Below are 16138 nucleotides of genomic sequence, written 5' to 3' on the forward strand. Positions count from 1 at the left end.
TCTGTCTCTCATGAATAAGTAAAATCTTAAAAAAAAAAAAAAAAAAAAAAGGAATTAAAAGAGTTAAAAGCTGAACAGAGAATTACCATTATGGGTCTTGAAATATAGTCAATGTTCCCTAAATCGGGTTGATCAATTTGTGTGTCACAGGCTGAACACCTACGATGGTGAAGACAGTCTTTAAAAATAAAGGTTTGCAGTCAAAAAAGACTTGAACAAAAGAGAAGATAGTAATAGCTATTCAAATCCACCCTTACTCGTACCAAAAAAAAAAAAAAAAAAAAAACCACAACAAAACACAAACCACTCTAAGTTCAGTTCTAATGTTACCGAACGGTGAAATCATTCCGCTCTGGAATGTATTGATCTGATTAGGTCTGTATTGTTTTCACAGAAACCAAAGCCGGAAGTGAGCTTAAAGTGCACGTACAAATGTATAAGGACTTTTAGGGGGCTTTAGCTGAACCGTGCCCTCCCCCCCCTCCAAAAAAGAAAGAAAAATAAAAATTACATTTCCTATTTTTACTTTTGGTAAATGATATAAAGATCTCATCTCTGAGAAGATTAAAAGACACTGCATCGTCTTAAGTCCTCATCTCTGAAGTAAAATCAGCCGCCGTCCAAGTGCTCTGAGAGGACAGAAGTCCCGACAGTTGCTGCTGCTTTTTAAGGAGAACGTGTCCGAACGGCTAAGCCCCGGAACTGCGGCCAGGGCGACCCCGTGAGGCGTCGGGGCCTGCGCTGCCCACGCGGCGGCGGCCGAGCAGCGGGCTCGGGCGCGGACCAGCCCCCGCCAGGACGCGCGGTCCGCCAGGTCAGTGCGTCTCCGCGGCCGTCCAGGTCCTCCCCGGGGCGCTCTCCCCGTCACCGCTCACCGCCCGGGGCCCCGCCAGGCCGCCCGCCGCCCCGCCCGCCCGCGATGACTGACGGCGACAGCAGGTGCAGCGCGGAGTCCCCGCGGGCGGCGCGCCGGGCCGAGGGGTCGGGGCCGGGCTGTGGAAGCCGCCCTCGTCTCCGGGCGCCCGCCCCCCGCCGGCCTCCTGCTCCTCAGCAAAGCCCGAGGGCACGTCCGCCTCTCGCAGGCGCCCGGCCACAGCCCGCTCTGCCCCGCCGCGGAGAGCACGGCCAGGCGGGCGGCGCATGGTGCCCTGCGCGGCCGCCCGAAGGCAGGGCCAAGCCCTCGTCCGCACCCCACACGCCCGCCCCCCCGACGGCCCCGCTCGGCGACCCCGGGCCGCGGCCGAAGCCGCCCGCCCGCGCCGCTCCCCGGCCTGCGGCGCCCGCCCGCCCCGCCGCCCCGCCGCCCCGCCGCCCCGCCGCCCGCGGCGACGTCGCCTGCCCCTCCCCACCCCCCCGGGTGGCGGGTTCAGGCCCCGGGTCCGAGCCTGCGCCCCTGCAGCTGCCGCGGCCGCCGTCGCCGCCAGGGGGAGCGTCCGTCGGGAAGCGCGGGGCTGCTTCCTCGGTGTGAAGACGCTTTCAAACTTCGGGTCCCCGGGCCTCTGCCGCGGCTTTGAAGCGCGCGGAGGAAGATGGAGACCGAGCGCGGAGCGGTGAGTACGGCGGCCCGCGCCCCCGCCCCCGGGCCGCAGGGGCAGCGGCGGCGTGGACGCCCTTCCCGAGGGGCCGGGCGGCGCGGCCGAGCGCCCGCGGGCGTGTCGACGAGGAACGCGGCCGGGACGCCCCGTCGGCCACCCGGAGCGCACGCCGCCTGCAGGCCCGGCCGGCCGTGCGCGGCGTCGGGGAGGCGGGACCGCGCGGCCCGGGGGCCTCGGGAGGCGGCGGGGGGCGCGGCCGGTGCGCCAGGCCGGGCTGCGCCGGAGAAACAGCTTTCCCGCCGAAACCGGGCTCCGCGGCGTCCTCGACGCTCGCTCCGCCGGACTCCGCCCCGCCGCCGACCGCGAGGGGTCGTCAGGGCGGCCGACGCCGCGCCTCCCCGACGGGCCGGTGGGGACCGGAAGGCCTGAGAGGCCCGGGGAAGGGGGGCACCGTGGCCCGCGATGGCTCGGGGACCTTCAGGCCCCGGCGGGGTAGGAGCGGGCGCCGGCGGAGGCCTGAGGAGCCGAGGCGCTGGGGCGGAGGGGCGGGGGGGGGTTGGCGCGCGCAGGCGCCGCGGAGCCCCGCCCCGCACCCCGCTGGCAGCCAATCAGCGCGCGCCACGTGCGGGCCGGGGGCGCTGCCGGCGCTCGAGGCCGACGTCGGGTCGGTGCCGTTGAGGGTTCCCGCCACCGCTGCTGGCGGGATTGCGGGGCAAAATTTCTCGCTGGCTGGCCTTCTTTTCCCTCCCGCACTTTGGTGGGGAGGGGGGGGACCCTCGCGTCGGTGCCCAAGCCCACGATGACCCCAGAGAGCCCGAGGAAGTTGTCGCCGCGGCCGTATGCCCCAGCGCCTCAGCCTGCTGGCCTCGGAGGGGAAGGAGCGCCGAGGCCGTGACCGCGACGGTTAGCCTGCCCTCTTCCTGTCGTCCTCGTCGGCACAGTGGACGACGGGCTGCGAGGTTCACCCTCAGGGGAAGAAGTCCGTGAGGGCACATCGCCTCACAGGAATAATAATTATTATTATTATTATTACTAATTATTATTATTCATGAGAGACACAGGCCGAGGGAGAAGCAGGCTCCCTGCGGAAAGCCCGATGGGGGACTCGATCCCGGGGCCCCAGGGTGTCACGACCTGAGCCAAAGGCAGACGCTCAACCCCTGAGCCACCCGGGCGCCCCGAGAGGAAATTGTTAATAAACTGGTGCTGGGAGTTTCGCTAGACTTCCTACCCATTCCTGACCAAATAACAGCACCTACCTAAGCGCTTTTCTTTCTTTATTTTTTTTTAATTTGTTTTTTATTGGAGCTCAATTTGCCAACATACAGAATAACACCCAGGGCTCATCCCGTCAAGTGCCCCCCTCAGTGCCCGTCACCCAGTCACCCCCACTCCACGCCCACCTCCCCTTCCATCACCCCTTGTTTGTTTCCCAGAGTTAGGAGTCTCTCATGGTCTGTCTCACTTTCTGATATTTCCCACTCATTTTTTTCTCCTTTCCCCTTTATTCCCTTTCACTATTTTTTATATTCCCCAAATGAATGAGACCATATAATGTTTGTCCTTCTCCGATTGACTTATTTCACTATGCGCTTTTCATCGCTCAGCTTCTCTAAGGAATTAAGATGTTGCTTCTGCTTGAGCCTTGTCACTGCTAACCTTGAAACACGTCCTAGGCTGTTTTCATATCGTTTTCTTAAGCCTAATGGTTGTGATATGAGCAGGAGTAAATGATTCATCCATTTATCCACGTGTTCAACGAATATTTCTTGAACACCTGCTAAGAAGGCTCTACTTCAGATGCGCAGGGAACACCGCAGGCAAAAAATCCCTTCCCGTGTAAAACGTTGGACTGTAGTGGAAGGGGATAGACAGTATAAACACAAGTAAATAATATAGCATATTGGAAAGTGATAGGTGGTAAGGAGAAAAATAAGGCAGTTGGAACCCACAGTACAGCAGGAGCCTTAGAAACTGGAAAATGAAGTGAATGGGTTGAAAAACAAAAGTTGATGTTTTTCCTTTCTCGGTATCATTGAACTAGTTTCTCAAGATTGGAAATAAAGCACTCTGTTCATTTCTGTTCATGTCATCTATCATAATGGAATTAACTTTTATTTAAACAAATTGGAGGACAAACAAGTTCATCTGTTGAACTTGTTTTGTTTTTAAGAGGAAAATTTCATAGAGGCTGATTTTTTTAATTTTGCAAATACATAATTTCTACACTCTCTAAACGGACAAGTACAACTACTAGAGCTGTACTATTACATCTAGCAATGCAAATCCCACTTGAAAAATAAACGTAAGCATCAAATTATCCATTCTCTGCACCACAGAGTCACTATTTGTGACTGAAGTTACAAATAACCTCCAAATGCCTAGAGAGGATGCTGTTAAGATTGGATTCCCAGTTTCTTTAGTTGGAAACTGCAGCATAGCAATTATTAAATGTAATAACTTTTCTGTGGCTTAATAGGTGTTTTTATGAACTCCCTTATTAGGGAATATGTGTTGTTTGTCCCCCCTTAATACTAGATGCAAGATAGAGCCCAGTAAAGTTCAGCGTACAGCCCCGTAGTCACTACTGGCTCAGTCGTTTCTCTGTATATCTTACAGAGGCTAATTTGGGGATTAGGGTTTTTTTTTATTGGCCAATGAAGTGAGAGAGGAGAGCAAATATGAAAAAGAAGTCCATTATCTAAGTTAGAGATTCATTTTCATGTATTTGTTTCTCAGAGAATTGAAATTATGGACTTCAAGCTTTTTGAAGCACTCATTTAGTATATTAGACTGTCTCAGAAGTCTTTTTTAAGTGTGCCCAGAAGGAAAGTAATTAGCAAGCGCTTTAATTGGTTTCTCTTCAAAATTCTATTCTCAAGTCTTGTTTTTTTCAGATATATGTTATGAGTCTACCATCTTGCCATTGTACAAAGGCTTATATGTTAATATATATTTATTAAAATCTAAATTAGGCCCCCAACTTAGAATTGTGAACATATATGTACTGAGCTCAGTTCTTTGGTATACAGATTTATACCTATGAGTTACAGGTATATACATTTCTTTTTTTACAAAGTCAGTTCAAATTGACAAGTGCATTTAAAACTTTGACTTTAGAGCTAGATAATGGTGAACTTGAATGTCAGAATGTATTAATTTGTCAGTGCCCTTGACCAAAGACTACCAGGAGCATACCTGTAGTTAAGTAAAGTTGAGTCTATTGAATTGTTGCCACAAGGAAGAGCTATATAATAGAACTAATAGAGCCTCTCCATAAGAGGGTGTTAGAAAAGAACTCACTATGGGATTTAGGCTTGTATTAAGCTCTTCTTAGCATTTAGGGAAGAAGGGCTTTACTCTGAAATTCATATCGTCAGAAAGTGGGAGTAATTCTAGGTTTGGGTCTGTTAATTCTTATTTAGAAGGTAAGAAAAATAGATTGAGGCCAAACCTGTGATTGATAAAGAAGGAGTAGTAACATATATCAGCCAGGATAGAGGGGTGTTTAGTCATGCTTGTGGTTTGGACAATGCAGGGTTCAGCCATGACCATGGAGTGATCTTGTTTTTATTGTGATCCATCACAATCACAGAGTAACTTTGCCTCGAGTCTGTTAACAAGAGAACACCACAATCTTACTGTGAGTTCCAGGCCAACTCCTAACAACACCAGAACCAAGCCAGTTCCCAGCTGTCTGAGTCTGCTTTTCTCTTTCTCAAACTTCTTTTTTGAGTTTAATGTCCTTAGTATTTATACTATTTAAATAATATATTTAATAAACAATTAACATAAGTATATTTAAATAATATATTTAAGATTTTCTCTGTAGTGGAATAGATTCTATATTTCCCATATTTTTGTTGCTCCAAAGGGTTATTAGTTCTAACTATAATTTTCATATTAGAATAAAATTAAAGTCTAAAATATCACATTTTGCCTAAGTGACTCATCTTTTTGAGAGATACATGTTTTCAGCCTGCATCAAAACTTATACCCAATGCTAAAAATTTAAAAGAATTTTATTTTACAGCAAACATCAAATCAGACGCAAACAGATTCATTATCTCCATCCCCTAATCCTGTGTCACCTGTGCCTTTGAATAACCCAACAAGTGCCCCAAGATATGGAACAGTGATCCCTAATCGCATCTTTGTAGGAGGAATTGACTTTAAGGTACCTATTTATGCATGCAACGTAGTGTATTTTTTGCAATAGAAGTTATTTTATTTCTCAGAAATACTTTGTACAACTACAAAAATATTTACTAATTGCATAATTATTAGTACGTTTCACATTGTCTTACTATAAAAAATCTTTTCAATAACAATGTAGGTTAAATAGAACATATGTAATTGTCCAGTTTCACATACAAGGAAATTGAGGCTCATTGACATATCTGTAGGCTCCTAGCTTATTAGTGACAGTGAAGACTAGAACTTCAGTATTCTGACTCATAGTTTCATATTCTTCACCATACCACATTAATTATACTTTATTACATAGTATTCCAATAGATCAAATAATCATGTTTATAATTTTCAAAAAAGACTCAATATTAAAAAAAACACAAAACTTAGTCCTATGAAATCCTGTTTGTTTATCCCAGCTCTACTCAGTGAGGTACTGAGCTCTACTCTACTCTACTCAGGTTCCTACTGAGTGATTCCTTAACTTCCATCTTTCACAGATCGCTTTCTGCCACCTAATTTAGAATTTGGTCACCAAAAAAAGGCCTGTAACCTTATCAGAATAAAGCATCTTAACATTAATGTATTTTAATTATGTAATCAGCCATTTCATTCTTTCAGAGAGGCTTAGTTTGTTGTTGTTAGATGTTTTGCAGCACCATTTCAGAGGTGGAAGTAAACACTTAGAGGAAAGGCCTGCATGGCTATTTTAAGTAGAATATCCTTACTTCCAAGTGGATCTATAGGATTTCCAAGCTTCCATTTTATGTACTGGAAATTACAGGGATAGTTATCTTTTTTAATTTAAAAATATCCTTTTGCCATTAGGGTACAAAATTTATTACTATTTCCCTGTCTGTAATCAGTCTTCCAAGATTAGGGTGAAATTACTTTTTTTTTGTTCAAGAGAAATGTTACACTCACTGTATTTGTCAGAATAATGGTTCTTAAGTGTGTGATTGGTTCACTAAAAATAAAAATGATTTCTAATGAAATGTTTATTTTAAAAAAGATTTTGTTTCTATGGAAAATATTCTAGTATTCTTGTTCAGAATTTATATTACAAACAGTATATTTTTAAAATAAATCCTCATTAAATCAAAACATTTGTATGGCTAGGTTATTCTAGGTTACTGAATTCTATCAGCTACATTATGAACTTTGGAGGCCATTGTTAAAAATGCAGTGACAGATTTCAGGTATTTGCTAGGGTTCCCTCCCTAATACTTAGATGTTTTCCAAAACCATAAACAAATGACAACAAGGAAATAGTTTACTGTAGTAACAAGCTGTGTCAAACTTTTTAAAACTTTAAAACTTTTTAGAAGCTTACTGTACATCCTTCTTATAATACTTAATCATCTTGCCTTTCTGTCTCCTTACTTTTCAACTAAGAAGTAGAGCTACAAAACTGAACTAGTGATTCTTCTATCAGAGAATAGTTTGAATTAATTTGTTTTTATTTTATTTTTTAAGATTTTATTTATTCATGAGAGGCACAGAGAGAGAGAGAGGCAGAAACATAGGCAGAGAGAAAAACAGGCTCCATGCAGGGAACCTGATGCAGGACTTGATCCTGGGACTCCAGGATCACGCCCTGAGCCAAAGGCAGGCGCTCAACCGCTGAGCCACTCAGGTGTCCCGAATTAATTTGTTTTTAAATATTTAATAGAAATTCTTATTCTGGCATTGATTCCATTTTAAGTTTATTGAAATAAGAGGTATTTAGTTATTCTGAGATTAACTTAGTATTTGTCAACAGTCAGTTTAGCAGCTTTACATTACCAACTAATAGCTGATGATGTATGTAAGTAGTAAGGGAACAGTGGAACTCAGGAGATTAACTTAGTATTTGTCATCAGTCAGTTTAGCAGCTTTACATTACCAACTAATAGCCGATGATGTAAGTAGTAAGGGAACAGTGGAACTCAGGAGGCATAGCCTCCTGCCATTGGGCATGTCTTTTTCTGAGTATATAAAGAAATTTTTTTTCTAAAGACATTTAAAGTCCCCCATGAAGTAATTATACATGTGCTAGAAAATGAAATAGCAATGAATTTAGTGTGAATACTCTAGGAAAAGATGATATGAGTCTATTGAGAGACTATTTCAATTAAAGCCATCTTTGTAGATATCTTGTACATTATAGTTTAATAATGACTCAGATTTTTATTTTGAATATCATAACGTCATTATTTAGCTGAAATGTATATTGAGTACATAAACTATCTTAAAACCTTTAAATCGTGTAACCACTTTATTGGTATCACAAACTTAGTTCAAGTACTTTTGGAAATATATTCCTTTCCTTAGACCTTACTCTTTCTGGAGACTGCTGATTAAAATAGAGGGACTGATATATGCCTCAACTAGGATATATGGAACATCCTAGTTCCACTGCCACAATCATGGGCTCTCTGAGCCTTAAGAACCAATAGCAATATGCCCTTACTATAGTTACAGCCATGCCCAATTCAAATTATTTTTTAAAAACTAACCAACAAGAATTTCTTTAAATATTAGTGGACTTTCTTTGTGGCTCTAAAGTAATTCAACTGAAAAGTTTTTTATTTATTGTAATAGTTTAACAACATAGTTACTGCATAAAGCAATATATTTACATTGATTTTAATAATTTAGTGGTTTATGTACTGTTTTTATGCTGAGGCATTCTTATATTCACATTACTATTGCTTATAATCTTTTCTGTCTCCAAAACAAGCATAAGACTTGTTTCATTTTTTAGCAATTAAAAATATTTTTTGTGTTTTCCTTTTATGCCATTAGACAAATGAAAATGATTTAAGAAAATTTTTTTCCCAGTATGGGTCTGTAAAAGAAGTGAAGATTGTAAATGACAGAGCTGGAGTGTCCAAAGGGTTAGTATCACTATAGAAAGTACATAGAATTAACAATTGTATTTTTATTGGATTACTAGGTTTTGCACGATAACTTACTTTGATTCCATTTTTTCAAAAGAGAATTTCATGCCCTCTTCTTTTCCTCCTACGTTTGATCTCCCATTTCGTATGTGTGTGTGTGTGTATTTTGAAGGAGGAGGGGAACACTATAATAATCCTTAATTTGTTAGGAAGTTTTTCTTGCATGGGCTGAGGGACCATTCAGTGTTAGGTAGCAAGCTATTAATGTTGAGTAATATTGGGTAGCTAAGGAATCAGAAGCTAAAGAAATCAAATACTTTTGGATTTGTATGCTTGCTTTAGCCTAGAGAGAGCTTTATTTGAAAAAAAAAATGGACACAAAAAATGTCTGTAGGTTTTGGTTCAGATACCTAGTTAGGTTTCAAATGAAAATTGAGAATAAATTGGTAGTATTTGTCTACAAGTCACTAAAGACCTTAGAGCTGTTTCAGTGGATTGGTATATACAAAAGCCAAATTTCAGAGAATACATAGTCTACTCACTTAAGAAGTTTGACAGCAAAGTTAAAGAAAATGGGTAAGATAGTAGAGATCAGTGAAGGATTGTGTTTGATTTCTTGAGAGAGAGGCAGGACATACATATTTATAGACATAAGAGAAAGGATCAGTGAGGTGGATAGAAAATTATACTAGTGGGAAACAACATTTAAGTATGTCAGATAAGCACTTTGGAAGAGATGAGATCCTGCAGAAAGTTTATTTTTAAACAATTGAGATACTTCCTCAGACTGACAAATAGGATGAAGTGAGATTGTACCTCTTGTATTAGGTTAATAGAATTTGCAATATTTTGGTAATCTCCATTTTTTAACCATTGAAAAACACATTGACATGTAAACTGTATTTTATGCCTTTTCCACTGGGTGGTGTATGTGTTCTACCAAAAAAATTACGTAAAAATATTTCCTTATCCCTTGTTTAATGTTTGGGCAAATAGAAAAAATAAGAAATTCCTTTGTTAAAAAAGTAAACTTTTTATATAATAATTAAAAATCAAAATAGCAGTCAAGATATTTAACACTACTATAGTTTCCTTAAATCGTCTAAGTAGAAATTATGCTGTGGGGGGTGGGGGATATTCTTTTTATTTCTTTCATATCTTTTTGTCTATGTTGGCTTTTTGGATGTTGCATACACAGTGTATTTGTATCTTGAACATCATATGAATTGTACTCTGAAGGTAATAATTATACACGAGAAGTAGATATGAAATCTGGTATGTACATATTTTTAATTGATTTATATTTGAGAAATATTAGTAATTGCATTATCAGTTTATATGTGCTAATAATAAATAATATATCTGTCATTCATTTACCAATATAAAAAATTGCATTGTGTTGAAATTTTTAAGTTTTTTTCTTACTCTCATTCCTATTTAAGCTAAATTTCTATTATTTTAAAAGGTGATTATTGCTCTGTACTAAAATTTATTGCATCCTAATTTGTAGGTAGAACATGAATCCTTCATGTTTTCCTGCCTTTATAGCTCAGATCTGAAACTGTTTCAAGATATCTTGAGTTGTTCTTTTTTTTTTTTTTTTTTTAATTTTAGTGTCTCTGAGAGGAGGTGACAGTGTTAAGCCCTGAATGATTCTCTTAAATTTTGCATGCTAGTACACCAGAGAAAACTGCTTATTCCTACAGTGGCCCATCCTTAAAAGAAAAAGAAATTTAATCTTAATATAACTCTAATGTAATGTTCTAAGAAAATAATTAATATATTTATTTAGGTATGGTTTTGTCACTTTTGAAACACAAGAAGATGCACAAAAAATTTTACAAGAGGTAAGATCTCTTAATGTATTTAACTCCATTCTTTGGAACTTCTTTGAAACTAATCCTTTAGGATTTTTTTTTTTTTATTGTTAGTGTTCTAGTACAATGATCGATTACCAAAAAAAAAGATTAAGATTTTATTTATTTATTTATTCATGAGAGACACAGAGAGAAAGGCAGAGACACACAGGCAGAGGGAGAAGCAGAGTCCCTGCAGGGAGCCCAATGCAGGACTCAATCCCCAGATCCTGGGATCACACCCTGAGCCAAAGGCAGACCCTCAACCATAAGCTACCCAGGTGTCCTTAGGAAAAAAATTTTAACTTATTTGCATCTCAAGATTGACATTGGTCTCCAAAAAAATTGAATTAAAAAAGGATTAAACAGGGGCTCCTGGCTAGCTCAGTTGGTAGAGTGTGTGACTCTTGATCTTGAGGTTTGAGCTCCACACTGGGTATAGAGATTACTTAAAAAATTTTAAAAAGGGGGATCCCTGGGTGGCTCAGCGGTTTAGCACTTGCCTTAGGCCCAGGGCCTGATCCTGGAGACCCGGGACTGAGTTCCATGTCAGGCTCCCAGCATGGAGCCTGCTTCTTGCTCTGCCTGTGTCTCTGCCTATCTCTCTCTCTCTCTCTCTCTCTCTCTCTATCTGTGTGTCTATCATGAACAAATAAATAAATCTTTAAAAAAAAAGATTTAAAAAAAAAAGGTTAAATTTTATCTACAAAAAAAAATTCCAAATCATTACATAATTATATTTGTAAAGTTGTAATATGTTTTTTTCCTTTATTTGTTTAAACTAAGAAGTTGGGAATATCTTTTCTGAAGTGTTAACAGTACTTGGAATTCCTAAAAACACTACAAATATGGATTCCTAGAGTGAAATTATCTGAGATTATTTTCCTCCTCTGAAAAACTTTATATAAACTAACAACATTCATAGAAAAAGTCTATAGCCTGCAGTTCTGTGTAATAACTTTATATTTGACAAATGTTACATTTAATTTTTTTAGGAAAATATAGAGTTTGAATTGTACACTATTAAATCACATGCAGCTGATCCTCATTATTCCTAGTAGTTATGTTCTATAAAGTCACCATGAACACTTAATTGCAAATATTGGACTATTGCTCCTAGAAAAGTACAAGACTAGGTTCCCACAAGTTTCTGGTTACATTATTTTTATCAACCAATCAGTACATGACTTTTCTTATGTGTTTTTCTGTTTAAGGACATTGTTAAATTTATATTGTTGATTTATTAACTTTGAACTCCTGGCCAACACCGCTATAACTCGAGCTTGAATGAAGCCCATCTAAAACACATCTTCTCCATAAGGCAAATGACAATCTTCTTGTGCTTATAAACACTAGACAGCACTTCAACACTACACTTGAGGGCCATTTTAAATAGCCCAGTTTTTAAAAAAGTAACAAAATCAACATAAAACACAAAAATAACACACCAATATAAAACGCAAAAAAAACACGTACTAAACAGAACATGAAACAAACTCTTGTTTAAGAGCTGAAACACGAAGACATAGCATAGCATTGCCTTATTTGACCTCAGCCTGGGACTATGTATGTCAGGCAATTCAACCTCTCACCTCTCTGCTCATGTCCACCAATAACCACTAAATTGCTACAAGTGTTGGTTTTGGGATTACAAATATTTTAGTGAATAGATGAATTCCCAAATATGGGATCTATGAATAGAGGATTGACTGTATTCCAATTAAAGAACTAGGGTCAGAGCTTTGGAACCAAGATTCAAATCCAGATCTTTTAATAGCCAAAGACTTTGCCCTTTCCAATATTCCTAGATGCTTTCAAAAACTATTATAATCTGAATTTTAAAAATCATTTCTCACTAGTTTTTCATTATTGATTTTATAAAACAGTAATACTGAGATAATAATTTTTTTTCTTATTTTAGGCTGAAAAACTTAATTATAAGGATAAGAAATTGAACATTGGTCCAGCAATAAGAAAGCAACAAGTAGGAATCCCTCGTATGTATTGATAACTAATGTATTTTTCAATGTTTTCGCATGGTTCTTTTTTGAAATATTAGACTTTTTCTAGATCTTCATTAAAATATCAGGCTTCTTTCATTTAACAAAGTTATTTTAGCAAAATTGGTGATCAAATGAATATTTCTTACCACAAATAAATATATGTTAGATTTTTGGGGGGCAGAGAAAATCTTACATAAATAATGGTGTTTATATATATATCATATAGTTACATCTTTAAAGGAAAACTCTTCTACAATAAAAATAAATTTAAAATTGCAAAGATGATTAAATGTAAAATACTGAAAGTAAAAATATAGAACCGAAATCAGAAACCCTAGTTGCATGGTAGGTACTATAGCCCAAATAGTTGTGTCATAATTATCAGAGGGAACAATTCCTAAAGCTTTAAGAATTGTCAGAGTTATGTGTCTTCTTCAAACTTCTGTAATGCTTTCAACTCTACTTTTTTTTTCTCACTCTTCCTATTTATTATATTAGGCATCTTTAGAGTTAGCTTATTACCTAAATATTTACCAAATTCTATAATAGTCTTTGGCAGAAGGAGATACATTAAATTAGTAACTAAATTTTCTTATTTCTAACTGTCCTAGTGTCTACTGGGATGCTTAAAACATAAGGTGGTTATTGTATATTAACAAATTGATAGTTATATTCATTTAGACTGTTCTATTTTTGACTTAGAGGTTAACAGTCAAGTTTAATTCTGACTTAGTTATTTGTTAATTTAGAAGATAGCTGAAGTATCCTCAGTAGGTTAAGACTTCTTTTTAGTTCCAAGGGTTAAGTGTAACATGTAATAACAGTTCTATTTTACCAGCAGTAGATATAAGTAGTAATGTTCATACTACAACCTACAAGTTGCTTTGGGTAAAAGCAAACAAAGAATAAATTTGAGAAGTATAGGGTTAAATAACTTAACCAAATGGTAACGTTAGCCTTCAAATCCAGGATACGTTGATTACAAAGCTCTTTATACTTTTCTGCAAATAAATATTAGGTATAAAAGTAGATTTACAAAATATGGGGAATGGGATCCCTGGGTGGCTCAGCGGTTTGGCACCTGCCTTTGGCCCAGGATGCGATCCTGGAGTCCCGGGATCGAGTTCCGTGTTGGGCTCCCAGCATGGAGCCTGCTCCTCCCTCCTCCTCTCTCCCTCTCTCTCTCTCTCTCTCTCTCTGTCATGAATAAATAAATATTTTTTTTAAAAAAAGAAACAAAATATAGGGAATTTTTATCTCAATTTTTTCTCAAATCTATTACTTTTTCCATCTCCATTACCAACATTCTAATCCTAGCTACCCATTTTGCTTGCCTTGATTACTTGGAAGAGCCTCCTAACTGGTCTTTCTGAATCCGTTCTTGGTAACCCCTCACCCATCAAGGCAGCCGGAGTGATCTTTCAGAAGTGTACATTTTATATTATTCTCTGCTAATTTTGAGCTGTTCTTTCCTTTTCTTTTTTTTTTTTAAGATTTTATTTTTTTCATGAGAGACACAGAGAGAGGCAGAGACACAGACAGAGGGAGAAGCAGGCTCCATGCAAGGTGCCTGACGTGGGACTCGATCCCGGGTCTCCAGAATCACGCCCTGGACTGAAGGTGGCACTAAACCTCTGGGCCACCAGAGCTGCCCTTTTTCTTTTTTCTTTTTTTAAGATTTTATTTATTTATCTGACAGAGCACAAGCAGGGGGAGCAGCAGGCAGAGGAACAAAGAGAAGGATGCCCATGGAGCAGGGAGCCCGATAAGTGTTTGATCCCAGGACCCAGAGATCATGACCTGAGCCTAAGGCAGATAGTTAACCGACTGAGCCACTCAAGCACCCCTGCTCTTTCCTTTTCTTCACATACTTTAGCCTTCTCTCAGTTCACAGTATGCCATACTCTTGATATGTATTATTTTTCTTTACCTAGAACGCTCTTTGCCATCACATTTCCATCCCAATCGTTTTTATTTTCAATAAGCCTAACACCCTCCGTGGAGCCCAATGTGAGGTTGAACTCACAACCCTGAGATCAGGAGTTGAGCTGAGATCAAGAGTCAGACACTTAACTGACTCAGCCCCTCAATCATTTTTTAAAGCTCAGTCCAAACATCATTTCTTCACAAATTAAACACAGTGGGAATGTACATACTACCCAGTGTAATAATCTGCTCTCTTAATGTATTTATCAAAATTGTATGTAATTAGCTAATAACTATTCTCTCCACCAGAACCTATCTTCCACATGGCATGTTCAGTTTTTTTCTTTTTTTCTTTTTGGCTGTATCACCAGCCAAGTTCAATGCTTTGTAATAGTACTGACTCAAAATCTATTTATTTAAATAAACCTTTGGTTCCTTGATTATCTTTGGAAGAAAATCTATGAACCTCCTGAATTGTGTGCAGAATTTTGTTTGAATGTATATATCTCTGAGAAAAGGCTCCATGGCTTTCATCACGTTCTCAAAAGGATGGAATTAAGAATCACAAACATAAGCAGTAACAATACTAGATGAAATATAGTGAAAATATAAAAGCTCAGATGCAGTAGTGCTGCTTAAAGTGGTAGGCCAGTGCTACTCAGAGTGTGGTTTGCAGACAGTAAGAGTTCACTTAGAATCTGTCAAAATGCAGATCCTCGGGTCCTATTCCAGACTTCCTGAATGTGGCCTTGGAATTTGTATCCTAATAAACTATCTAGATGATTCTAGTGTATGTTAAAATTTGAGAATTATTGGTATAGTGGAAAGAGGATTGCCAGTTCCAGTGGTTTATATAAACTTGCTGGTCAAGTACTTAATTTGATTTGGCTTATATAAAATTTTCAAGTGTTCCACTAACAAAAAAATATTTTTTTTAATTTGGGGGGAAGAAAGGATATATATATATAACTTGATCTGAGAGAAGAGTTGAGGACCCAGAACTAGCCACAAGATTTGTGGTCATGTTTGCAATAGCGGCAGTTGTAGCAAAGGGAGGCTACAGAATAAAAGAGTCATAGCATCAATGAATGCTTGTGATAGTAGGATCCAAAGAATTTGTAGGATGGAACCAAAATGTATTCAGGAAAGTGTGTAATCTTTTCCAACTTCACTGCCTTCATCATCTTTGGCCTTTTACAAATAAAAAGTCTTACTAGGATCTTAGGAACTTCATTACATTGTGTATAGTCTTCAGTTAGCCTTATATATAGTTTATATTTGTAAAAATAATGATCTTGGTGATAATTTAAATTGTTAAGCCTGGTGTTTGATTACATTGCTATTAAAATCTAAATTGGTGAATTTTTAGTATTCTTTATTGAACTTTTTTAAATTCATTTTAAGCTAATAAAAGCTCTAAGTGAGTTTAAAAAGATACTTTGTAAATACTTTAACATAGAATTTTTTAATTTGCAACATTCAATTTTTACTGTAACTGTAGAGGTGTGCTAAGATAAACATTTTTAACGGTTCAGAAATTACCTTTTTAAAAGTTAAATTGAGGGATCCCTGGGTGGCGCAGCGGTTTGGCACCTGCCTTTGGCCCAGGGTGTGATCCTGGAGACCCAGGATCGAATCCCACGTCGGGCTCCCGGTGCATGGAGCCTGCTTCTCCCTCTGCCTGTGTCTCTGCCTCTCTCTCTCTCTCTCTCTCTCTGTGACTATCATAAATAAATAAAAATTTT

The 16138-nt window shown here is 39.5% G+C and overlaps 1 protein-coding gene across 6 annotated transcripts in view; it reads left to right on the forward strand.

Moving 5' to 3' along the window:
• Positions 1-1401: 1401 nt before the first annotated feature.
• BOLL (boule homolog, RNA binding protein) overlaps positions 1402-16138 on the forward strand; it is a 60405-nt gene continuing 45668 nt past the window's right edge. For 3 of the 6 annotated variants that reach the window (XR_012024917.1, XM_072812903.1, XM_072812904.1), the window contains exons 1-5: positions 1402-1550; positions 5569-5712; positions 8514-8605; positions 10401-10455; positions 12386-12461. Coding sequence is in view for 3 of the 6 variants with exons in the window: in XM_072812903.1 (XP_072669004.1) it covers positions 1530-1550; positions 5569-5712; positions 8514-8605; positions 10401-10455; positions 12386-12461 (388 nt within the window). In the remaining 3 variants the exon portion in view is untranslated. The remainder of the gene's footprint in view (positions 1551-5568; positions 5713-8513; positions 8606-10400; positions 10456-12385; positions 12462-16138) is intronic. The other 3 variants (XR_012024918.1, XR_012024919.1, XM_072812905.1) reach the window with 2 other exon arrangements.

Source organism: Canis lupus, chromosome 36, assembly GCF_048164855.1.
Source record: "Canis lupus baileyi chromosome 36, mCanLup2.hap1, whole genome shotgun sequence".
In the NCBI taxonomy this organism is placed as follows: Eukaryota; Metazoa; Chordata; class Mammalia; order Carnivora; family Canidae; genus Canis; species Canis lupus.